This window comes from Aedes albopictus, chromosome 2 (assembly GCF_035046485.1).
Source record: "Aedes albopictus strain Foshan chromosome 2, AalbF5, whole genome shotgun sequence".
Classification (NCBI taxonomy): Eukaryota; Metazoa; Arthropoda; class Insecta; order Diptera; family Culicidae; genus Aedes; species Aedes albopictus.
Genome location: NC_085137.1, coordinates 360,930,297 through 360,956,341, shown reverse-complemented (window position 1 = coordinate 360,956,341; position 26,045 = coordinate 360,930,297). Strand labels below are relative to the sequence as shown.

Below are 26,045 nucleotides of genomic sequence, written 5' to 3'. Positions count from 1 at the left end.
CCAGGCCAAATTTCTATCGCCTTTCTTTATTTCCTTGTTGAGGCTAAACCACCAGGAGCCTCCGGACAAAGGCAAAACTACCGGGGGTGCCAGGCACTACCTTGAATTTGAATGCATTGCTATGAGATATAGGGTGAAAAACGCAGTAAGCGTTGCCGCGTGCAGACGTGTTATGAGCTGCTCGTCACACTTCTTTCGCGTTCGCCAGTTATTTTTTCTTTTTCGCGATTCCGCAGACGATTTGGGCCGGTGCTACGCCATCCGGATGGTTCCTCGCGCGTGTGAGTGGGTGTTTGTTTTGATGAGAAGTGGCTTTTTGGTTGCTGGAGGAATTAAGAGTTTGTGAAGGGTTGTGTTTCGCGTTGCTGGTAGAGCCACGCCTTCCGAAGGTGTTTCATTGTTTTATGCTTGAATGTATGCCGCTGCTCGGGGCTCGCAAATGGAGTCGACGTTCGTATCGATAGTGCCGAAATTTGCCCTCAGATTCGCGTATTTCATTCGATGGTTTTTCGGTTTTGAAATGTTTGTGATGTGGCTTGGTGACACGCTCTTCTTTTTTCGTCTTTTTTTGCGTCTGGCTGATATGGCTAGGCATCAGGTAATGATTCGCGTGTGGTTTCAGAATTAAACCGTGTAGCGGTAGTATCATATCTAAAGTTTTGTGAGTGATGAAGCGACATTTGTGCCAATGATGATGAACAGTGCGACGGAGGCGAGACGAGGAACAAGCCTAACTGCGCTGTACAGACGTCCATATGGCAATGGCAGCGCTACCACGGATGGATCTTGGTGAGATTGTTCTGATCGTAACAATATTAAATTTAACTAAATACGTGCCGGTTTCAAAGATATTCTTTGAAACAGGAAGTGTGTTTGCAGTATCATTATCCATTTGATAAAGGTAATGCACACATGCGGGGCTTGTTGTAAGTGAAAGTGACCTCGGAATGGACGTGAGTAACCAGACATTCTGAAATGGGTCAGTGGATCCCAACAGAGCTATCACCTTTCAACTCCCGGGCTAAAGATGATTTCAGTTTGTAGTGTGAAATTCAGTAAAAATCATACAGACAACTGCAGACATCTTTCTTCCATAATACCACTGCCGGACAGTGGGAGTTGAATTGTATACACACACACATACACACACATCGACGATGGAGCTCCACGTTAGAGAACCAATTGTGAAGCCACCATGCACGAATCATGTTCATGATGAACAGTGAACACTTACTGCCGTTGAGTGTTATCCATTGATACACACTAAGTTTCACTGGCGTACAGCAGCACAGACTTCACGTTCGAGTTGAAGGTTCGGATTATAGTGTGTCGATTAATCTTTTTGTTTTCCATACATTTCTTAAACTCTCAAAGGCAACCATTTTTTCTTCTAAACCTCAGGGGGAAAATCTGTACCACAGACACCCGAACAGGAAGGTCCGGGTAGTGTGGGGTTAAGGCCGTCTTCTACAACAATAGTAAAAGCCAGGACTACTTTCTCCTCGACCCACTGAACAGATTCCTAGGGTCGCCAAACTCTTCGTCTCTCCGGAACCACCCAGAAGGCATTACTTAGAGAGGGGCTAGTGCACATCGTACCATCAAAGTTAGCTGCGTAGCCTGCAGCAACGAACATCGATGACTCGCACTGGCGAGTTCATCACGGTACCATGCTGGCGCTTGGCCAGTTTCCCGGGTGGTCCTCTCTGATCATTTTGTCCCCGGAGGGCGGACATTCGGGAGAACCCGCATGCCCGAAACGGTGTAGATACTGTCGGAAGCAACCATGGCCTGAAAGGACCTGTGTCAGGTGGAATGTTGCTTCTCCATGGCACCTATTAATCCAACTATTTACTCTCGGTATCAACCTATGGGTCCACCTTCCTTCAGTGGAACTGTCCCACGCGCGCTGCCATTCGACCATGGAGGCCATCCTGGTAGTCCTGCGTATGCCTTTTGTGCCACGCATTTCTAAGCACTCCATGTCCTCCCTGAAAAACGCAGGCACCATACAAGTGATGACGCGAAGCGCGACGTGTAACACGATACGGTACGCGCTCGAAACCCTCAGGTACATCAGCCTGTAAGTACTTGCCAGCTTACCACGGTAGCTTTCGGTACCTAGTGCAGTTCCCCACGCCGGGCCGCCATACCTTGGTATGGATGTAGCGACACTAGCTTGCGCTTACTAGCGTACACCGCAGAGCTATTGAACATCATCGATCATCACGCCGAAGTGTTTGACGGAGCGCTTCGATGTGATAGTGAAATTGCCTACACTGATCCCCGCCTGTTGCTCCGACTTCCGGTTGTTCACAATCGTCACCTCAGTTTTGTGGTGAGCCAACTCCAGTTTCCTGGACCTCATCCACGCCTCCACAACCTTGATCGAGTGGTCAACTCCACTTCTTCGATCGTCTCACCGTAGACTTCGAGCGTAATGTCGTCAGCATAGCCAACAATCTTAACTCGCACTGGGAACTCTAACCTCAACAGCTCGTCGTACATGACATTCCATAACACCGGACCCAGGATAGAATCTTGAGGGACTCCTGAGGTTATGTGAAAGCACTTCCGACCCACCTCCGTGTCGTAAACTAGTACTCCATTCTGGAAGTAACTTCCGAGAATCTTGTACAGGTACCCGGGTATCCCCAGACGCAGGAGCGCATCGGCAATAGCTGGCCAGCTGGCGCTATGAAACGCATTCCCCTTCCGGAAGCCGCACTGGTTACTCGAGAGACCATTTACACCCTCAGTGTGCCTCAACATTCTATTGAGGATGATCTTTTCGGGAACCTTCCCCACCGTGTCGATCAAGCATATTGGTCTATATGCCGACGGGTCTCCGGGTGGTTTCCCCGGTTTTGGCAATAGACCCAGGCTCTGCTTTTTCCATACTTCTGGGAAAACTCCAGGTTTTTTGCATAGCAGACCTGAACATCTCGGGAGCCTCTGCTATAGCTACTTTTAAGGCCAGGTTCGAAACTCCGTCCGGACCTGGGGACTTACCTACGCTGAGGGACTTTGCTATCCCCGCAAGTTCCACATCGATGACCCTCTTCTCATTGCCAGCTCTAGTCTCCGGCTGTCTTACGAAAGGCCCCCAAGGACTAGGATAATGACGCGGTAAAAGCCCCACGATGATCTCCTCCAACATCTCTGAAGAATGCTCTGTAGGAGCCATTACACCTCTCGTCTAGGTCATCACGATCCTCTGTAGGCATCACCACATAGGTTCGCATTGACACTCTGATAGAGACCTTCAAAGCAGGTCATTTTGCTTATCTCAGTCTTCAGCGCGGCTTTCGCAGCGGCGAACACCACCCGTTGATCAAGGAGAGCAACGTCATCAGCCAATTTGAAGTCATTTAGGTACTCCATGGTAATGGGCTGTCACAGCAATCCACAATTTGGTTCACAATCAATCGCATCTACCTAGATCTCGTCGAGTTTTAATTACGATCTATGGCATCTAAGAGTTCCTCAATCCATTAGGGTCAGACAGACACACAGACAGACATTTTTTTTCTTCTTCTTCTTCTTCTTCTTCTTTTTTATGGCTCCACGTCCCCACTGAGACTTGGCCTGCCTCGTTTCAACTTAGTGTTCTTTGAGCACTTCCACAGTTATTATTTGAAGGGTTTTCTTTGCCTGTCAGTGCATGAATTTGTATGTTGTGAGGCAAGTGCAATAATACACTATACCCAGGGAGCAGAGATGCCAGATTATTTTATCAAAAATCTGTATCAATACAGATTTTTCTGTATTGTCGTGTTTGAGGGTATAGTAGATAACAAGAGTCCTAAATTTTAAAAGAAACTATAAAAATGTACTACTTTTAGATGGTTTTAATTTTTACTGGTGAAAATGTACAAATTGTCATTAAGTTCATGCAGCAATTTATAAAGTTTTCATTAAATTTATTAAAAATAACTTAAAATTTTATGCCTTCTGGAGAAATCTGTATCACATTTTAAAAATCTGTATTTTTTCTGTACTATGTATCTTGTCTGTATTAGCGTTGGGCAATTTTGAATCGATGTTCACAACATCAATGTTTTTGTTCCAATTAATCGATTTTTTGATTCGATGTTGAAGCCCCACGAAACCGACCAAATCGATTTTTTACATTCGATTTTTCTTTCGATTCAAAAATATTAAATTTCTTTTTTTTTCCAGAATGATTCCGAATGGATGCTAAACATTTTTTTTTTTGAGAATCCCTCTTAGGATTCTAGATGAATGTTTCTTAGCAATGTGGAAGATCCCCTCTTAGGATCCCTCTCAGGTTTATGGGCAATCTCTGGGGATTCTGATGGGATGTCTTTCAATACTGCAGGAGAATCCCTCTCATGATTCTCATAATCCGTCAGGGAGTTCTGGGGATACCCGTCTAAGCATTCTGGGAGAAGGCCGAGAAAAAGCTTCTCTCAGGATTCTGAGGGAATCCATCACAGGATTCCGGAAGAATTCTTCTCGGGAATCTGAGAAAATGCATCAGGATTCTGGAAGAATTCCTCTAAAGATTCTGAGAGAATCCATGTCAGAAAACTGGAGTAATCTCTCACAGAATTCTAGAGCAATCCTTAATAATATTCAGGAAGAATTCCTATTGGAAGATTTTTCTCTCTTTTTTGAGATAACGTCTCTAGGCTAACTGGAGACCTAAATTTATTTTTTATATATAGAATAGATTGTATATCTATTTTCATATTCCCAAAGAATTTATCTGGAAATCACTGTAACAGACTTACAAGAAACTATTTTCAAGATTTCAAAGATCAATGACATCTTGTTTTAAATTCTCCAATTCTTCATAATATTGATGCATTTCAATCATTGTGAAATCAATATTTTCAAAACACCCCCCGACCATCACCCCCCCCCCCTCCATTTTTACTTTTTTAAATTTTTCCCTTTTGAACCTAATTGAATACCAAGGAATCCCCGAATGATTTCAGGGGGGAATCTCAGAAGGAATCCCAGCAGGATCCTAAAAGAAACTCCTGGGGGAATCCATGAAGAAACTTCTAAACTAATCTCTGCAGAAACTGTTGAAGAATCTCTCTTAGAGAGCAGCCTGCAGAACCTTCGAAAAAATCTCTGATTAGAAGAAGGGACGAACCAGCCAAGGGCTGAAAGTCTCTTTAATAAAAACAAATCAATCAATCTGATTGGAATTTTCGAGGAATTCAAGAAGGAAATTCAGGAAAAATCCCCGAAAGAATTTCAGAAGGATTGCTCAAATGAATTCCAGCAGTAATCTCATTGGAATTACAACAGGAATCTCCGAAAAAACTCCAGTGGGAATTTCTGAACGAATTCGAAAAGGAATTCCCTAAGAATTACTAGAAGGAATTAACGAAAAATATCCAGGACGAATTCCAAACAAATTCAAGTAGGAATCCCCAAAGAATATCCACTAAGAATTCACAAAAAAATTTTAGTGGGAATTTCGAAGCGAATTCGAAAAGAATCTCCAAAGGATTTTTAGATGGTTCAATGAAAAACATTCAGGAGAAATTCCTGAGCGAATTTGCCAAAACAAATCCACGAGGAATCCTCGAAGAAATTCCAGCAAGAAACCTAAAGGAATTCTAAGAGGAATCCCCGAAAGAATTTCAAGAGACATTGGAGAAGCTCTATGAGGGTTTCCCAGAAGAATACTGTGAGGAGCTGCAAGAGGAATCCACGAAGGAGTTTTAAGAGGAATTCCCGAAAAAAAAATATGAGAAATCTTTGGAGGCATTTGGGGAGGAATCCCTGAAAGAGTTCCAGGAATAATCCTCGTAGGAATCTTATGAGGAACCTCTGAAAAAATTCTAGGAGGAATCTCCGCAGGAAATTCCACGAGGAGATCCCGAAAGAATTCCAGCAGTAATCCACAACGAAATTCCAGCAGGCATCCTCAGGCCAATTTCAGTGGGAATTTTCAAGGGCATTCGATAAAGAATCCCCAAAGGATATCTAGGAGGAATCGACGAAAAATCCATAATCCACAAGGAATCTTTAAAGGAATTCCTGAGGGAATTCTAGGCGAAATCACCGAAGGCATTCCAAGAGGAATCCCGGAAAGAATTCCAAAAAAAAAATCCTAAGAAATTCTAGGAAGAATCACTGAAGGAAACCCCGAAAGAATTCTAAGAGAAATCCCCAGAGGAATTCCATTAGGGATCCCCTAAGGAATCCTAGGAGGAATATCCGAAATGAACCGAAGAGGAATCTCCAAAGGAATTCCAAGAGGAAACTTCGAAGGAATTCCAGGACGAATTCCACTAGATAGACCGGGAGGAATCTCCTACGGAATATCGGGAGGAATCTCCGATTAAAATTTGAGGAGGAATCCCTCAAAGGAAGTCCAGAAAGAATCTCCGAAGGAATTCCAGGTACTCTAGGAAGGAACTCTAGAAGGAATCCCCGAAGGAATTCTAAAAAGAATCACCGAAGAAATTACAGGAGAAATCCCTGCAGGAATCCCAGGGGGATCCTCTGAAGGAATTCTTAAAGGAATCTGCGAAGGATTTCCTAGCGGAATACTCGAAGGATTTTCAGGTGGGAATCCCCAAGGAATTCCAAGAGAAATCTTCGAAAGAATTGGAGGAGTAATCCCGGGGGAACTCAAGGAGGAATCTCCGAAGGAATTCCATAAGAAATTCCCGAACAAATTCCAGGGGGAATCCCCTAAGCAATTCTAGAAGAAATCGCCGAAGAAATCCAGAAGAAAATCTCGAAGGAATTCCAGGAGAAATCAAATCCAAGACAGAATATCAGGAGGAATCCACGAAGAAATTCCTGGAGGAATCCCCGAAGGAAGCCCAGGATAAATCCCTAAATAATGTCCAGGAGGAATGCCCAAAGTAACTCCAGGAGAAATTTCCGAAGAAATTTTAAGAGGTGTTCCCGAAGAAATTACAGGATAAATCCCAGCAGGAATTCCAGGGGGAGTTCCTGACAGGCTTTCGGTAAGAATCTTCGAAGGATATCCAGGCAAAATCCTCGGAGGATTTCAGTAGAAACTCTCAAAGGGAATTATTCCGAGTTGAGGGAAGGATTTGAAGAATTCTTGTAGAAACTCCATAAAAGATCTCTCTAGAATGTTTTGGAGATATGTCCTAATGTAATCCTACGAAAACTATTGATGGAATTCCTAGAAGATTCCCTGAAAGAACTTCTGTAGGAATTCCGGAATGAGCGTCTGGAGAACTCCTGGAGGCATCCACGATTCCTCCTGGAAAAATCTTAGTCTCAAACTACAATCTAAAATCTCAATCTACAATCTGAAAGAACCCCAGGAGCGATCCCTGGAAGAACTCTTGGAAGAATCCCTAGGAACTTCTCGAGAAGGATATCATGAAGGATGCTTAGGAGGAACTCTTATAAATTCTAGGAGAATCCCTGAATTCTCCTGGAATTTTCTAAGGGAACTTCTTAGAAATTTTAATGGATCTCCAGGAGGCATTTATGAATCCTCCAGAAAGAATGTCTGAAGGGGCTTCAAGAAGGATACCTGAGCGAGCTCCTGTTGAAATAGCTTAGGGAGCTTCTGAAGGAATTCGTAATAAACACCTGGAGGTATCCCTGATTCCTTCTGGAGCTATTAAGGAGATCCCTGAACGAACTTCTGGAAAGATAATCGAAGGAACATCTAGTTCTTGAGCAATCTTTGAACGAACTCCTGCAAGAATCTCTGAAAATTTTTCATAAGGCATCCCGAAGTAATTCCAAGGCACAGATAACAGCCGTCCATGCCAACGTAATTTCAATAAGGAAATCTAACTAGCCATCATTTAGAGATGGCGCAACGATCGCATTCACAACGCATGAGTGCAAATGACAAGCGCAAATAGTCCGTGTTAGAAGCAATTATTAAAGGGGTCTCCAGTTAGTCTAGTGGTTAAGGCAATGGATCGCCAATCCGGAGACGGCGGGTTCGATTCCCGTTACGGTCGGGAAAATTTTCTCGACTCCCTGGGCATAGTGTATCATTGTACTTGCCTCACAATATACAATTTCATGCAATGGCAGGCAAAGAAAGCCCTTCAATTAATAATTGTGGAAGTGCTCAAAGAACACTAAGTTGAAGCGAGGCAGACCAAGTTCCAGTTGGGACGTAGAGCCATAAAGATGAAGAAGAAGAAGAAGAAGCAATTACTGCAGCAATTGGTTGTACAGATGGAAGAAATGAGTAACGTATTTGGTGTTAACAGTTTTTACACTGGTTTGAGTCCAGAAGGAATCACTGAAGAAATTTCAGGATTGATTCTTGAAGAAATTCTAGTAGAGTAATGCGGGGCAAAAGTTCGCACCTAACAGACTTCACAAAATAACTATTGAACGAAGAGAAAATAATATCGTTTTTCTTCGTTAAACGGGTACCTATCATGTTGCCTTCAAAACGTAGTACTAGATTTTTTCGCGTTCCTTTTGTAGTTTTAGTAATACAATTTTTAAAACAAGTACTCTAATGCGAACTTTTGCCCCATAGTGGGGGCAAAAGTTCGCACTATGCGGGGCAAAAGTTCGCACTTTGTACAGGGTAGTTTATTGGTGTGATCTTCATTTATTTCATGTTAATTCATGTTCATCTTTTCACTCTAGCCATGAAATCTGTTTCTTTCTGTTCTTAGAATTACGACCCAACTGGAATACGACCTGGTGTTCAGCTTTTGTATAGAGTGTGTTTTATGAAGACTTCCACAACTATTAACTAAGAGCTGTCCTTTACAGCGTTACTGAAGTTGTCAAAATACGTTGTGGGGTAATCATAGAGATACGTGTTGACAAAATGCATAAAAAAAAATCAAATATGCAGCAAAACTGTTGAACGGGACTGTTATCGAATCTTATCCCCGTCAGTATGGTGATGGATTAAAACTGTGAATTTACAAACTAAGCTATGAAAGACCCCGGTAAAGTAGATGAGCATAAGACCTTCAGAAACATACGAAAAGACACGACGAGGATGACGAAGAAAATGTTTTAAAATGTTTTTTAGCCATTTTTCATTTATTGATTTTAATGCGTAAACATAATGTTTGCTTTACAATCAATCTTCTTACAAAACTAGGCTCAGACCCTCTGTCGCAACGATTTCAGGGTGCATACTACTCATATTATGCATATATAGTAGTTTCTATACGAAATTATCATTGCTTCAAAGGTTCTGTAATTATATTGATGTACTAGACTCAGAAATCTAGTGCGAACTTTTGCCCCACAGCTACTGCGAACTTTTGCCCCACTGTCGAGGTTTTAACAATGTCTCTTTCTGCAAGAAGCACTAGTAGTTTATTGTTTATTCGAGTGCACCTCGCGAACTACTATGGAATAACGATTCTCCGACATAAAAAGGTTATGAGATTCTTCTCCTTCCTGTTACTACAAATTCTTATTCCAAAAGATCCAAAAATTCTATCAAAACCCCTAGAAACACATTTTTTCACATAACTCTGCCAAACCATAACGAAATCGTTCCAAATTTTATTGACGAGTAGCTGACCTGATTATGTGTCGAACCCATACAGATTTGTTTGGGTTCTTAACTCGTGCTCAGAAAAACACCCACTGCGAACTTTTGCCCCGTGCGAACTTTTGCCCCGCATTACTCTAGGGATGCTAGAAGGAAATCTCAACTTTATGTAAATTTAATTTTGTTCGTGCACAGATCTGGGGCGGCTCCATACAAACAGGTGACCAAAAATATTTTCGCATCAATTTTATAATGTCTTGCTCCTATTCGTAGGGTTTATGCCTAAAAAATATGAAAAACATGTTGAACAGGTTGTTTCAACACGACAGTTTCAAACAGCATGAAATTACAAGGGCATTGCATACTTTTAGGCGTTTGAGGATTTCTGTTCCTATTTACAAAATTGATTCCAATTCGTAAAAACACGCTTCGTTAAGAGATCTAAGACGAGATTCGAACTGCACTATGATTGATCTATCGATAAAAGTGGCCATGACGACCAAATGTTTCTTCAGAGGTATTTAATTGCCAATAGGGTGATTAGGGCCCATATAGCCGAGGCGGTAAACGCACGGGTATTCAGCATGACCATGCTGAGGGTGACGGGTTCGATTCCCGGTCGGTCCAGGATCTTTTCGTAAAGGAAATTTCCTTGACTTCCTTGGGCATAGAGTATCTTCGTGCCTGCCACACGATATACACATGCAAAATGGTCATTGGCAGAGGAAGCTCTCAGTTAATAACTGTGGAAGTGCTCATAGAAAACTAAGCTGAGAAGCAGGCTTTGTCCCAGTGAGGACGTTACGCCAAGAAGAAGAGAGAGGAGGAGGTGATTTTATGTAGCAATATCTTAATAATCGCCGACAACATGATTGGAATTGCAGAATAGCAGCTAGTAGCAGCCAAATTTCATTTTAATACCTCCCAGGGACCCTAAACAAAGACATAGAAGTAGTCTTGAAGCGAAACTCAGCGAAACTTTTTTTTTTGTATAGAACGGTTTGTATGGGAATTTTTTTAATTTTTTTATGTGGCATCATTTAATAGTTTTACAATCAACATTTCTACGTCTGATACGTCATTCGAAAGGTTTATAAGCAAGCTTTTAGAAACTGCTTTAAAAATTTGACATTTTACATTTAAGCCAAACATATTATTATTATTATTACTTTATTATAGAGATTTTCAGCCCTAGGCCGGTTCATCTCTTCGCCAAGCCAAAGATATGCTCAGTTGAACATTTCATTAATTTTACCAAAAACTAGCTGTACCCGGCAAACTTTATCTTGCCTACTGCGTTTTTTGACGTTTCAAGTTTCTATCCAAGACCAAGTCCCCGGTCACAAAATGTATGGAAGAGCGATTATCAAAAACTCTCAATTTTTCCATGTTTTTTGCCTTATAAACCTTCCTTGGGTGAAAACTAACAGAACAAAACTAAGACGATCAAAATCGGACCTTCCGTTCGCAAGTTATGCGCGGTCCTATGTATGCCACTGCATTTATCTATATACGCGGGTTTTGCGCAAGTGTCTGTACTTGCAGATCCGCACAACCCTTTTTGGCCACCCTTCATACAGGAGAATAATTGATCACTTCAATGGCACAACCTTGAACAAATCGCTTTTCAAATTATTCCAGTGCTATAGGCTACAATAGATAGTAGAACAAAATCATCAAATCATCACCATTTTGAACCTAATTGAGTCCAAGAAATGTCGCCCGTCGAGCAGCAGGTTATCTATCTGGAAGCATATGCCAACAGGGTGCACACCTCCAATTTCAAGCTCAAATTTTAAAGGTTTCAAAAACAAAAACAAATTAAAGGCTGCACATTAGTGTGGGACATAAAATAAATTCCAGTTCCTGTATGATTTTTGGATGCCTATTAGGTCCAGTATTAACTGTACAAAATTTCAGCGCGATTGGTGAAACTATATTTTAGCGCCAACGATTTCAATTTTACATGGGATTTAGTATGGGAAAAGTTAGTTTTACAATCAAAAATTTGCCGGAGCGTCATGTTGATCTCTAAAAATAAATGAACTCACTTACCTCCTAGAACGGATTACAATAAAACTTTTGTTCGAAGACCGCAAAGCGATCCGACGTCTGTGAAAAAAGTTATTTAGCAAAAACAATTCGCCCCCACAACGAGTGGCTCATTGCATAGTTTTTTCTAGCAGCACTGCAAGCATCCGCCTGCTGCTATGTGTGTGCGACAAATGCACGGCGTGTTGATTGGCGGCGGTCGCGGCGGTGCACCGCCGTGTGGACAATCAAAGGGGTGACGACGGAAACGAGTTGACTCTTTTATTGAAATGCAATGGTTTTCAGTGAACGACGTCACGTTTGCATATAATATCGACAAGTTTTCCTTCGCCACACCTCTGACAGCCCACATCAGGTGTGGGGACCGCACAGCATCCTAGAGAAAAGCGGACGTCATGCGTAAGGAATTCTTTTTGAATGATGCCTATGATTTCAGTGAAGTGGACCAATCATTTTTCATGATCTGTTGGAGCTCTGATGGATGTTTGAATACAAGCGTAATGTTTCAAAAGGACGTATTTGTCTGATGGCGTTGTAAATGATGTTGCGGAAAGGGCCGTAAAGCTAGTTTCAGATCTCAACAACTCAGTAGCTAAGGATCCCGAGCAACACGAATATCTCTTACAAGTTGTTGAGCACCATCGGAAAATGAAGCCGATGAAATACTAAATTTTCATCAGCAGAGCATCGTTTGGTTCAGAGAACTTTGAGGAACATTTGAATAGAAACAAAATAAATGGTTTAATTGTTTTTTTTTTCCTCTTGAATATTGCTCTTCACAAGGCCCTTAGATTGCTGACCATGTCAGCCTTGCTTTGCTGCTTATAAAATGAACTGTATGCTGCATCAGACAAATACGTCCTTTTGAAACATTACGCTTGTATTCAAACATCCATCAGAGCTCCAACAGATCATGAAAAATGATTGGTCCACTTCACTGAAATCATAGGCATCATTCAAAAAGAATTCCTTACGCATGACGTCCGCTTTTCTCTAGGATGCTGTGCGGTCCCCACACCTGATGTGGGCTGTCAGAGGTGTGGCGAAGGAAAACTTGTCGATATTATATGCAAACGTGACGTCGTTCACTGAAAACCATTGCATTTCAATAAAAGAGTCAACTCGTTTCCGTCGTCACCCCTTTGATTGTCCACACGGCGGTGCACCGCCGCGACCGCCGCCAATCAACACGCCGTGCATTTGTCGCACACACATAGCAGCAGGCGGATGCTTGCAGTGCTGCTAGAAAAAACTATGCAATGAGCCACTCGTTGTGGGGGCGAATTGTTTTTGCTAAATAACTTTTTTCACAGACGTCGGATCGCTTTGCGGTCTTCGAACAAAAGTTTTATTGTAATCCGTTCTAGGAGGTAAGTGAGTTCATTTATTTTTAGAGATCAACATGACGCTCCGGCAAATTTTTGATTGTAAAACTAACTTTTCCCATACTAAATCCCATGTAAAATTGAAATCGTTGGCGCTAAAATATAGTTTCACCAATCGCGCTGAAATTTTGTACAGTTAATACTGGACCTAATAGGCATCCAAAAATCATACAGGAAATTTTTTTTTTTGTTTCCCCATATAACCGTGTCCCAGGCTACTGCACATCCGATACTACGCTCCGGTAGTTTTGCTCATACCTCTGTTTGTAAATTTCGATGAATGCCTCCTCCACACATATTTCAATCCAATGTCGATTTCACCTCCCCTTCCCCCTTCCAATAAATTGGGTACTGAATCCAAATCCGAGGAGCTTTCACCGATATTTGGTTTGACTTGCTATACACAGATCAACCTCTCCCAACTGGCTATGTGACTTGTGTGTCCTTTGATGTTTCGGTTCAATTCAGAAAGTTCTGTCTGTTGTTGATTCAAAGAATCAACGTTCCTAGCAGGAGATATTTGTTGTTCGGGTCAAATTCGTTTCATTGTGAACATTTTATAATTACATTCATTCCTGTGCGCGCCCGATGGTATTTTTCTATTTCTCGTGAAAGTTGGTAATTATTCAATTGGCAATAGTCGAGAAAAGATCCGTGTGGAATGGAGCTTAGGTGTTTAACTAGAAATGCGTTAAAATGGTATTTAACCTAGGAGTAATACTTTCGGATTGCAAGTACGCATAAACAACTACCCAACAAAACCAGTCTCAAGAAAGTATACTTACAGTTTATCACCCTGTTTGCAGAGCAAAAATGATTGCGGCAATTTAGACAATTTGTTTGAAGACCCAGTCCGTACCATACATCACGCGTAGGTTTAATATATCGTACCGTACGCATGTTTTGCAGAAGGTGGGTTCTACTTAGATAGCTGACAAGGCATTTCATCATCTTCATCATGCAAAAGCATCATTCCTTTTATTAGGTCAGAAAGCTGAACCTTTGTGCCACTCTGTTATGTACACTATCTTGAGGTGAGCACATAAAGCATAAAATAGAATAACTTCAGACCTTTCAGACTTCTTCAGTGAACAAGAGCGTTGTGTTGTTACGTTACGTCGACGGTGTGGTGGCCCTGTTTACAGCAGTAAAATATTACACCAGTCGCGGCCCACCACCACCGCACCGCAAATAATGGCGGGTAATTTTGCCGACTGAAATGAAGTGTTTTACTTGTCTTTGATCCACGGGCCATGGTGGTGAAGACGGTCGATCCTGTCACGACCGGCCGGGGTGAGATAGAAAAGCTGCCGCAGGATCTTTATGGTGGAAGAAACCCGCCACTAAACGGTAAAGATATCAGAGATGCTTTGCATACCTATTATTTGCCACAAGATTGAGACATTTCCGCAAAGCTCCCCTCAAGTAGCTTACATATTAACGGTAATAAGATTATGCCTGACAAGGGGCTTGTCTTTGTGGCGTGGCAAAAAGGAGACATTTTCACGGAATTTGATACTTGTGAGAAACATTATGGAAATGAGATCAGCCTTACATTCATGTTCAATAACTGGTTCAATAAGAATTTAACTTAGAAATGTTTTCGAAAACCCTACTGGAACCTTTATCCAAGTAGTAACCTTTGGGTGTATAATAGTTTTATACATGCGAAAAAAATACTAAAAAAACAATTTTTAACTAATTAAATTTGGTGAGGTGAGCTAGGCTTTCAACGACAGCTGGAGAGATACTTGGAAAAAACTTGGCGGGGAAACCATCTTTCTAAGTAGTCAGGATTCTGAGACACATAAGTTATAAAATTTTGCCATTCAAAAAAAAAAAAAAACAAATTAATCCACCTAGTGGTGACAGTGCCTTTCTCGTTGAATATGTTCTAACGATCTTTCCGTCGACGTAAGCCAGTGTTGTAAATCCTGATACTTTATAAGAAAAGCAAGCATATGTATTATCAAAACCATCATTGAATTCACTCAAAAATTATTGATGGGACATAGTCTGACGTTATGTTCAACGTATCAGCAGAGCTGAAATATATCAGACTTCTCAGTTGACTGCTTGAGCACCTTCACTAACACTGGAGGCCAATCAATATCAAGACGATACTTACAAGCTAAGATATAACTTTTAACACAATCACAGATCGCTTTGCGTTTTTTTCTGCACACTTAAGGTTATATTTTATTATCATACCATAGGTTACAGTACTCATGTAAAGTTTGACAAAAAATACAAGCATGTGAAATTCCCAACTCAAACTTCAACCACATTACAGAGCGCGAGGGCGCAACCAGTTGTATCAAAATTTTATCCAGTAATTTTAGACGCAAAGGGGAATTGGAAAACTTTTGTTCGGGGTTGATGCGATTAATTTCAAATTTTACCATACAACGTTGACTCATTCTGCTGTATATTTACACCTCAGGAATCTGAAATTGTGTGATTTGGTGAGATCTCTTCACGGTTAGCTAGACGGTGGAAGTGAGTAAACGTTAAAAGGAGCGAAAACGCGGCGTGCGCCGTGAACGTTCATTTGCGTACTGATGAATACTTGAATCAACCGTTGAAAATAAGAACGATAGGTAGTAAGTATAGTGAGACGTCTGTTTGTATTTGGGTTTAATTTGTCAATATTTTTGTTCTCTTACATAACACAGCGCAACATTTTTTTTGTCTCCAGAGCAAACTTATGTGTCTCCGAAGGATTTTGGGCCGCTGAATCCGAATCCGAGCTCAGATTTGCTCGAGCACGTCACAATTTTGCGCTATACCTCAATTTATAGGGCAAAATATGCGATTTTGGGCTTTTTTGACTGCAAGCCATTAAGCATGGAAATATTTTTTTTAAGTAATCAAAAGGTTAATTGGTCAATTATCATCTAAATTAACGACTCATGTAAAATATTTCGTTTTACCTATTCAAATTTGATAGATTTAAGCATTTTATGTTAGTATGAAAACTTGCATGCAACTTATGGAGGGCGATTTGTATGGGAAATATCGTACCTAACATAAATCGCTTAAAACTATCAAATTCGATTTGGTAAAACGAAATATTTTCCATGAGTCGTTAATTTTGATGTTAATTGACCAATTAACCTTTTGATTGCTTAAAAAAAATTTTCCATGCTTAATGGCTTGCAGTCAAAAAAAGCCCAAAATCGCATATTTTGCCCTATAAATTGAGGTATAGCTCAAAATTGTGACGTGTTGGAGCAAATCTGAGCCCGGATTCGGAATCAGCGGCCCTAAATCTGTCAGAGACACATAAGTTTGCTATTGAGACAGACCAAAAGTTTATTTTTGTTACGCTGTGTAATTTATCGCTTGCATTGACTTTATTTACTTTCGTAATTCCGGCGAAGCACTAAACGCTGGATCTGCAACCCTACCGGTAGCTTTTATGTGATATGAGCCTATTTTCTAGCTAACCGTTCCTCAGGTTATTTAAAAAGCCGTGGTTTGATGTGTCACATGGTACATTTGGTCACCTTCGGTAGGGTACCCCGAACTGGTTCCGGTGCACTACCGGGTCTCCCAGATATAGTCTGAGACTATTTCATTACTAATGTTCATTAGGTTACCTAAACAACACGATTTGATGTATCGTCTGCATGGGTATGGATCACTTTTGCATTTTACCACTTCCAGTGGGACACCCAGAACCAGTTCAAGGATTGTACCGATTGTTCCTGATATGGTCTTGGACTAGCTCCATGCAAAGTGTTAATCAGTTTTCCTAAAAAGTCACGAATTGATGTACCGCATGTATGAGTATGGTTCATTTTTGCATTTCGCCAGTTCCGGCAAGTTACTCGAAACTTGTAACGAAACACTACCGGTAGTGTTCCGTTACAAGTTTCGAGTATCTCGCCGGAACTGGCGAAATGCAAAAATGAACCATACTTATACATGCGGTACATCAATTCGTGACTTTTTAGGAAAACTGATTAACACTTTGCATGGAGCACGTTTGGTTCCATTCTACATTTGTCTACTTACGGTGGGTCACCTGGAACCGGTATCGGCACACTATTGGTTTTCCAAAGTATGGTCCATGATTTTTTCTTGTTAACCACTCATCAGGTTACCTAAAAAGTCAGTCAATTTGCCGCATTCATGGATTGGTTCACCTTTACGTTTGACCATTTTCTATGGAACATCCGTAATCGGATGCGGAACACTACCGCTAAATATGATCGGAAGCTATCTTTTGCTAAATCAGGATACCTAAAAAGCCGCGATTTAATATGTCGCCTGCATGGGTATGGTTCACTTTTATATTTGCTTACTTTCGGCGGGGCACCCGGAATGGATTCCAGAACAATACCGGTAGTTTCTGATGTTGTCTGATCCTATTTTCTTGCTAACCGTTCATCAGGATATCGAAAAAAAAAACAGATTTGATGTGCCGCATGCACGGATTTGGTTCACTTTCATATTTGGCCACTTTCGGTGGGATACCTGGAACCAGAACTGGTTCAAGCATGTTCTGAGAATATTTTCCTGCTTACTGTTCATCAGGATATCAAAAAAGCCATAATTTGATACTTCGCATGCATTTTGGTTAACTTTAATGCTTGGCCACCTTCAGCGGAACATCTGGAACCGGTTCCGGAACACTACCGGTTTCGATATGATCTGAGAATGCTTTCCTGCTTACTGTTGATCAGGTTATCGAAAAAGCCGCAGTTTGATATGTCGCATGCATGGGTTTAGTTCACTTTTATGTTTGGCCACTTCCGGCGGAACGCCAGGAACCGGTTCCGGAACACAACCGATTCAGATATGGTCTGAGACCATTTTCCTGTCTACCGTTCTTTAGGTTATCAAAAAAGCCGCGGTTTGATATGTCGCATGCATGGGTTTAGTTAAATTTTATGTTTGGCCACTTCCGGCGGGACGGCTGGACCGATCCGAACCAATTTCAATAGGAACCAATGAGACCAGATCCCGCGTTGAATGAACCGTTGGTCATTAAAATCGTTTGAGGTTTACTGCCAAAAAGTGATGTGAGTTTATTTGTACACACACATACACACACATACACACATACACACATACACACACAGACATCACTTCAATTCGTCGAGCTGAGTTGATTGGTATATGTGACTCGACCCTCCGGGCCTTCTATCAAAAAGTCATTTTTGGAGTGAACATATAGCCTTTTCAGTACACTTAGTGTACGAGAAAGGCAAAAAAACTTTGCGAAACCATCTTTGTAAGTGTTTCAATATTCCTGGAGGAATCTCCAAGAGATTCCTGGGGGAATCTGCACACGATCCAAAGGGAAATCTTCACGACATTTCAGGGATAATCTCCAAGGGAATCTCCACGAGATCCCAGAGCAAATCTCCGCAAGATTCCACTAGGATGCGCCTCAAAATTCGGGGGTAAATCTTCACGAGATTTCGAAGAGAATTTCTACGAGATTCCAGGGGAATTTCCACCAGATTCGATATTCCAGAGGCAATCCCCACGAATCTTCACGAGATTACAGGAGGAATTCGCATGAAATTCCTGGTAGGCACCTCTACGAGATACTTAGGGGAATCTTCACAATCTTGACCAGAGAGCTCCTCAATGCAAACCGTGACAAGCTAAACCATACACTCTACACACGTCTTCAAACGAGAACGAAAGAGGGCTTCTGTGTTCACATTTGTGGGCATTTTCTGCATACAAAAATACGAGATGAGATTTGAAAATTTTCAGAAGCATGCCAATTTTAATTACTAGCTAGCAAATTTTCAACAAGTTGTTGTTTTTTTATAAAGTGCAGAAAATATTCTCAAATTTTGACTGCTAGTTCCTTTACTAATTAGCTGTAATTGATAGAATTTTGGGCTTGATCGGTTGACTCAACTCGAAGTTAAAGCATTTACATATATTTTTAAACTGCTTTGACTCAGGATTTAGTGAACCTATATGCAAAAATATTTTAGGGTCCACAGTCGTATTTATGAAATATAGTGGAAAATCTGCCCAAAAAGGCATCGAAACGTTATAACGTTGCGGTAGAATGTGTCAATACCTTATTTCCTGCTGCTTCGAAATTATGAAAATTTTACCACATGAAAAACATATTTCAATTTCAATGATATTTTTGGTTATTTAGGAGGAATATAAATGATACTTTAACATAGAGTTTAACGTAAAAGTCAACAATTTCGGCAAAAACAGGGGTGTCCATTTCGCCCCGGGTGTCCATTATGCCCTGATCTTCCCTATATTGTTCATTTGATTGGAAATTGTATTCAAGATCTATTTTTGGCATCATAAATATCAAGAATTGTTTCCTTTTGCTTGTTTTGTAAATTCATCAAAAATAAACATTAGAGGCAAGTTAGATGCATTGACCATCCTTGGCTACTTTGAAAATTTTAAGGTTGGAAGTCAGTTTTCTATATAAAAATAATATGAAAATCGAAGGGTAAAGTTATTTGGAAAATTGAAATTATATGACATCTACCATAGATTCGCGATGAATATTATTCTCAGTAGAGGTTCCATTAAATGTGACAAATATTTGGTCAAACAAGCCCAACAAATGACAAATCAAAGTGAATCATATATGGCCACCTGATTCCGTTGATATTCCGGAATCAAAATGGGTCATTGGAGTAAGCCATTTTAGGAAAAGTGAGTTTTCGATATGAGAAAAATTTAGTTTTCAGACCTAGGTGAACTTGAATGATAGAAAAATATGTCTGAAAGTCCATCCCGGTTACAAAGTGCCTTGGAACCAGTTTTACGGATGTTCCGGAGAACCGGTTCGAACTTCGTGATTTTTCAAGATACATCATTCTGAGCTGCTTTAGTGTTATCCGAAATACTTCAGGTCATTTTGGAACCGATTTCACGGGAATCGGTTCCGGTGCTTCCGGGGTCCATTTTTCAAAGATGAACAAATACCATCATGCGACATATCCAACTTCATGATTTTGAAAGCTATAGCATATCATCACGATGATTGGTCACTTAGAATACATTTGGGCTTTATACCGATTTTCAGAAATCTAGTTCCGGAGGCAAGTTTTGAAAATAGTACAATATTGTCATGCGGCATTTCAAACATCACGGTTTTTGAAATACACCATTCTGTGCTAGGTTTACGTTGTCTGAAATACTTCTGGCCATTTGAGACTCGATATACGGATTTCCCGGGAAACTGGATCCGGTAATTACCGGATCATTTTTTTTTTTTCGAAAGTAAACAAATACCGTCAAGTGACACCTCAAAATTCGTGATTTTTCAGGATACATCATTCTGAGCCATTTTTTAGTTATCCGAAATATTTGTTCCTGTGGTTCATTCTTGGGCTCCTCCAAGAATTCCTCTAGGAATACTACTATCGATTCTTCCAGGGATTTCACAAGTTATCCCTTTATGGGCTTATCGAGATATTTCTTTAATGAACTTCTTTTAAGATTTCTCCAGTAAGTCATGATGGAGTTTCACTAGTAATTGCAGAGATTCCTCCAGCCACTCCTACTAGGATTTATCTTGACATTGCTGTTTCAATATCAAATTCATGATAACGCTAAATCAACTATTTACCGCTATATTACTCGATTTGCAGCTGCAGCTCTCCAACCCTAGTGGGATTATTGAAGACAATCTCCTGGGATTTTTCCAGAAGTTCCTCCGTTGATTTTTTCAGGAATTCCTTCAGAGGTTTTATCCAGGGATTTCTCGAGAAACTCCCTCCAGGAGCTCCTATTGGCCTTCATTTGGGAATTTGAGAAACTGTTGCTTTGGTTTTTCCAGTAATTTCTCTCAGAATTCTTTCAGAAATTCTAACTTTGGTACCTTCAGGAATTCTACTAGAAATTGCTCTAGAGTTTTCTTCTAGTATTCCATTCGGTGATTTTCCAGAGATTTCTTCAAGGATTTTTTCCAGGACTTCCTCCTGAGATTTCATTCAGGGGTTCTTCCAGAATATTTCTGATGGGGTTTCTTCAGGAACTTATATTGGTCTTTCTTCGGGTATTCCAGCTGGGATTCTTAAAGCAATTCCTTTTAGGACCTCTCAAGAAATTCTCGCAGGTATAGCCCACCAAGTATTCCTCTAGGGATTTCTCTCGGAATAGTTGCAGCAATACTATCCGGAAATCTTGCTGAGATTCATCCAGAAATGTCTCCTCCGATTCCATCAGGAACTCTATCAATTGAGTCCTCCAGAATACCTCTACCGATTTTTCCAAGGAGAACTTTAGGTAGGTATTCCTCCAGGTATTTATTCAAGAAACTTCTCCTAGGATTACCCCGATATTCCTGTTGAGTTTCTCCAATAATTCCTGTAGCGATTCCTCCAGCAAAATCATAATAGGATTTTTCAAAAAAAAATCTCTATGATACTTTCCAGAACTCTACGAACTTTTCCAGAAATTCCTTCAGGAATTCTTGGTGGGATCATTCAAAACAATCTTTCTGGGATTATTCCAAAAGCTCCTCCGGTATTTTCTCCAGGAACATCTTCAGCGATTTGATCCAGAAATTCCAACTGGGACAACTCAGGCAATTGGAACTGTGGTTCTACCATTATTCCAAGGAGCCCTCCAGAAGTTTTTACTGAAATATAACTTCCAGCAGTTCTTCTAGAGATTTTTCTAGGGATTTCTCGTGCGATTCCTTCACGAATTGTTGCTGGGATTATTTATCACAATATTTATGAGATTCTTCCAGAAGTTCCACCGATGATTCTTCATGTCTCATGGGATTCTTCCAGGAGCTCCTCGTGGCGTTGCTCCAAGATTGCAGATGGGATTCCTCAAGCAATTTCTCCGGCGGTTCTTCCACCTATTCTTGCTATAGGACTCCTCCAGATATTCAAACTGCGGAACTTCAGAAATTCTACTAGGGATTTTTCCGGAGCTTTCTCCTGGCTGCTGGAACCTTCCGGGCAACCTTTATAAAATGCTTGAAGAAATTCATGCGGATGTTCTTCCCGGGACTTCTCTAGGTATTCCTTCAGGTATTTTTTCAAGAAATATCCCTTTGGATTCTCCCCGGCATTCCTGATGGCGTTTATCTAGAAATGCCTTACAGATTCCTCCAGCAATTCCTTCCAGGATTGCTGCTAAATTTCCTACAATGATACATCCCAGAATGCTTCTAGGAAGTTCTTCAGATTTTTCCTAAGATTCTTTAGGAGGGATGGTAGAGCCACAGATGCATTTTCTTGAGGGAGTCCCAGCTGGAATTTTAGGATTAAATCTCTGAAGATGTTCCTGGAGGAATCTGGAACTTCTGGAATTGGAAGATTTTGTTGCATGATCCCACCAAGAATTCTTGAAGGAATTTTTGGAGGAGTTCGAAGAGCTTTAGAAGTTATCATAGACAAAATATCTAGAGAAATCTTGGCATGATTTTGCTGGAGGAATGACTACAGGAATTACACTAGTTTACAGCATTTTTGAACTCGGTAAGCTGATGATCGTTTTTGGTGTAGAATCATGCCCCGAGTTCGAAAAGGCGAAGGAAAAAAATTACAGTAGAGCGGAAATTTTTTCGACTTTCCATACAAGGCTGATGATTTGAAATCGATTTTTGTTCTATTTTTAAGCAAAGTCGCTCACTTCACACACCTCATTCTTCGTAATCAATGTTCCGATTGAGCTGATTTTTTTTACTGTAACTCGCCTACATATGATATGTCAAATAAACGTTGAGAAATAATTTTTAAATTGTTTTTTGTTATTGAAAAAAATACATTTCTTCACATATTTTTGGAAAAATTGCTAAAATTCAAGGAGATCGTCCCCAAAACTCGCCAATATCTTGAATTTCATCAATAGGACGCAAAATCTGCATTCAGATGATCGAATCGTATTCTATTCAGCTTTTAATTTATGAAAAAAGATTTAAAATTGGTTGAACAAAACGCAAGATATTTGAATTTTAGTAAATTCCTTAGTTTAAAAAGCTGTAAAACTCGATATTGAGCTAAAACTCAAAAACTTTTCTACTTTTAATTTTTTGAAGCACGGTTTTGAAATCAGCGCTAAATTATGCTTCAAAAATTTTGGTCGTTGACTGAAGTTCACGACTTTCGTTTTATTTTGTAAACTAGTGTTATAGAAGAAATTCCATCAGGAATACTGGGGGAATCCTAAGAGAAGTAGTAAGATAGGCAAGATATCTACAGTTCTCCTTAGAAAAATCGGTGGAGGTAATCCGGAGGACTCTAAAGATAGAATCCCTGAAGGAAGCGGAGGAGACATTGCTGGACGAATCTCAGTAAGATTTCCGACAATTATACCCGGAGAAATGCTTAAATGAATCCCACGAAGTGTGCCTGGAAATACCCCAGTTAGAATTTCAAAACATATTTTTCTAACATTCCAGTTCACCTAGGTCTGAAAACTAAATTGTTCTCATATCGAAAACTCACTTTTCCCATAATGGCTAATTACAATGACCCATTTTGATTCCGGAATATCTACGGAATTAGGTGGTCATTCAAAAAATCCTCAACGAATCCCTAAACAAGAATAAGATGTGCCTCTTGTGTCAACATTTGGTTGGAAAATATTGAAAAACATAAAAGTTATAGCAAAAAGAGTGTTCTTTCGCACTTTCGTTAGGGGAGGTTGGTAACAGAAGGATTAAAAAACTGATCATTTTTCAGGAAATTTAAAAAAATCTTTGTCATATTTTTAAATTTGTGATTTTTTCTCTTATAGTTATGTATATTTTACTATGGACCACTAGGATTTCTTGAATGATACTGGTTTTCAAAATTTACCGTTTTTTAATTGACCGCATAACTTTTTTTGCAGATGAAATGGCATTGTTTTTTAGGATTGATAAGTAAAAATGCAAGAAAAACCTCTACATAAATAGTGAATCAAAGTGTCATATAAAATATTTGTATCTTCCAAATTAGGGTTGAGCCATTAGCAATTATCCATTGATTTCTTTGGGACAACCTAAAGCCACTCTTAGAATTTTAAAACGCACACATCTGAGGAACCAAATGGCAGTTAGTTATGAAAAGTTAATAAATTGGTTACCCACTGACAAATCGATCAACTTTTTTTGTTTCTCCAGATTTGTGTTCTTGAAAATTCGAGGTTTGGTTTCGTTATATATCTTTACCTTAACATGGGCTTATGGGGATTTTATGGCATTTAATGGCGTGTCAGAGGGTTTTGTGAATCCGCAGTTGAAAATGTTTTGAGACAAATAAATCCCGTGGGTTGCAATCCGATTCCTGGTTCAACTTGGAACATAATCTAATTTACTTACCCCCAGGAATATTTTCACTCGAACCGCATAGCTTGGAAGATTCAGACAAACGAACACCGTCGACACAATAAGCAACATTTTCGTTACTTTTATCTGCGAGTTTGCTACACGACTCCGACCTGAAAGGATCAGGAAATGAGAAAAAAAATCCAACATCGTAACTCACTTCCTCGATTGTTACGCTTCACCAAACACACTGACGCCCCTCTTTTCACACAAATTTTCCAACTGCTTAAACGCCCCCAAACCACATCTTTAGAAAATCTTCCACTCAGTCATGCAGGAGTCGCGCTTAATCCACACACACCCCAATCCATAAACTCGGGTAAACAAGCTTACTGTAATGATGGACTTGCTGTACAACGCCATTCCCATTCAGGAACTGTGCACTGGAGGAAGATAGATTGAGCTGATGCTGATGATGATGGCGCCGGGACTCCCGCAGCCCGCCGAAGCTGTGAATAAGGATGAGAAAGCAGATTAAGGTCGCTTTAATTATATGTACGTCGCCGTCTTGATCTTTCCGGAGATTCCAACCCCAGCTTCCGCCTTTGTCAGCGCTTATATTATCATACGTTGAACGTGATAAAATATCTGGATTGATGTGTTTTGACGCCATGACAAATGGGTTAATTATTTTACTGTGATTGCATCGCGTGCACGTGTACACCCAAAGCAACATCAAATGCAAGAATACCTAATACTATTTTGTTAAACATTAATGTTTCGACTTGGAACTGGAGAAAATACGACTCGATACAATCAGTAAAGACCCACACAACGAAAACAGGACTACAATTGAAAACTTGGAGCATGGTTTCGTAAGTCACTTGGTATCGCAGGATATGGCAGGATACTTAATCTACGACGAATTACATCTCCGCAACTTCCACATCGTGGCCTTGCAGGACCTTTGTTGGACTGGATAGAAGGTGTGGAAAAGCGGACATCGAGCTTCTACCTTCTATCAGAGCTGTGGCACCCCAATAAACTGGGAACAGAATTTATAGTGTTAGGCAAGATGCGACAACGTGTGATCGGGTGGCAGCCGATCAACGCAAGGATATACGCTACCCGCCAATAATATGGAATCGTTGCAATAATCAGTATTGTATCACCCAAAATAAGCAGGAAAAAAGGGAGTTGACCTGTCCTAGAACCAATTAGGTTGTAGGTACGAGTTGCATTTTCAAAGAGAATTAGGGGGCCATAAGCGATTTGTGCCTCAAAATCACATTTTAGGGTGATGCAAAACTTTTTAGATTGCTGCATTATCCAGTATGACTGTTGCAATATGCGATTCCACTGCCCACGGCACTGCCCACACGAAGGGAGACTTGATGACGAGAAAGAAGCGTTCTTCGCATAGCCAGAACAAACATGGTTGCTCGCCTCGTGACTTGAAAATCATTCTCGGCGACATGAACGCGTAGGCAGGAAGAGAGAAAATATACAGGCCGGTAATACGCTGAGTTAACGTTGTGCGGAGAAATTTTAAAATGGATCAGATTCTATTAGATGAAAGTTTTTTAGTTTGTATTTAGAGTCCTTAACAATTGTGCAAGATTTGACAATGATTGGTTTAACCTACATTTTGCGCATGCGAATTAAGTTTGTATGGGATTTCACATGGGAAAACTTACATTTACGATTTACGATGCGAAGCGACGCCAAGCTCGTGGATCTGGGAGCCAACGTGCGCAGTATTAGACGTGCTCGTACGGGTGAAACGATCCTTGAGCTCAAGCGCGATATGGAACGCAGGGGCGCCGCCCACAAAAGCCTGGCGGAAGAGGACCTTGGCGAAGGGGTCGAGGTGAGGACTACCTGTGGCGGACGTAAATAAGTCCGTTTAAATATA

General features: G+C 40.6%; 1 protein-coding gene across 1 annotated transcript in view; it reads right to left on the bottom strand.

Annotated features, from left to right (window-relative positions):
- LOC115263322 (growth hormone secretagogue receptor type 1-like) overlaps window positions 1-26,045 on the bottom strand; it is a 93,736-nt gene that overhangs the window by 12,448 nt on the left and 55,243 nt on the right. The window contains exons 3-4 of the mRNA XM_029866593.2: window positions 24,524-24,639; window positions 24,185-24,303 (exon numbers count right to left, since the gene is read on the bottom strand). Coding sequence (XP_029722453.2) covers window positions 24,185-24,303; window positions 24,524-24,639 — 235 coding nt within the window. The remainder of the gene's footprint in view (window positions 1-24,184; window positions 24,304-24,523; window positions 24,640-26,045) is intronic.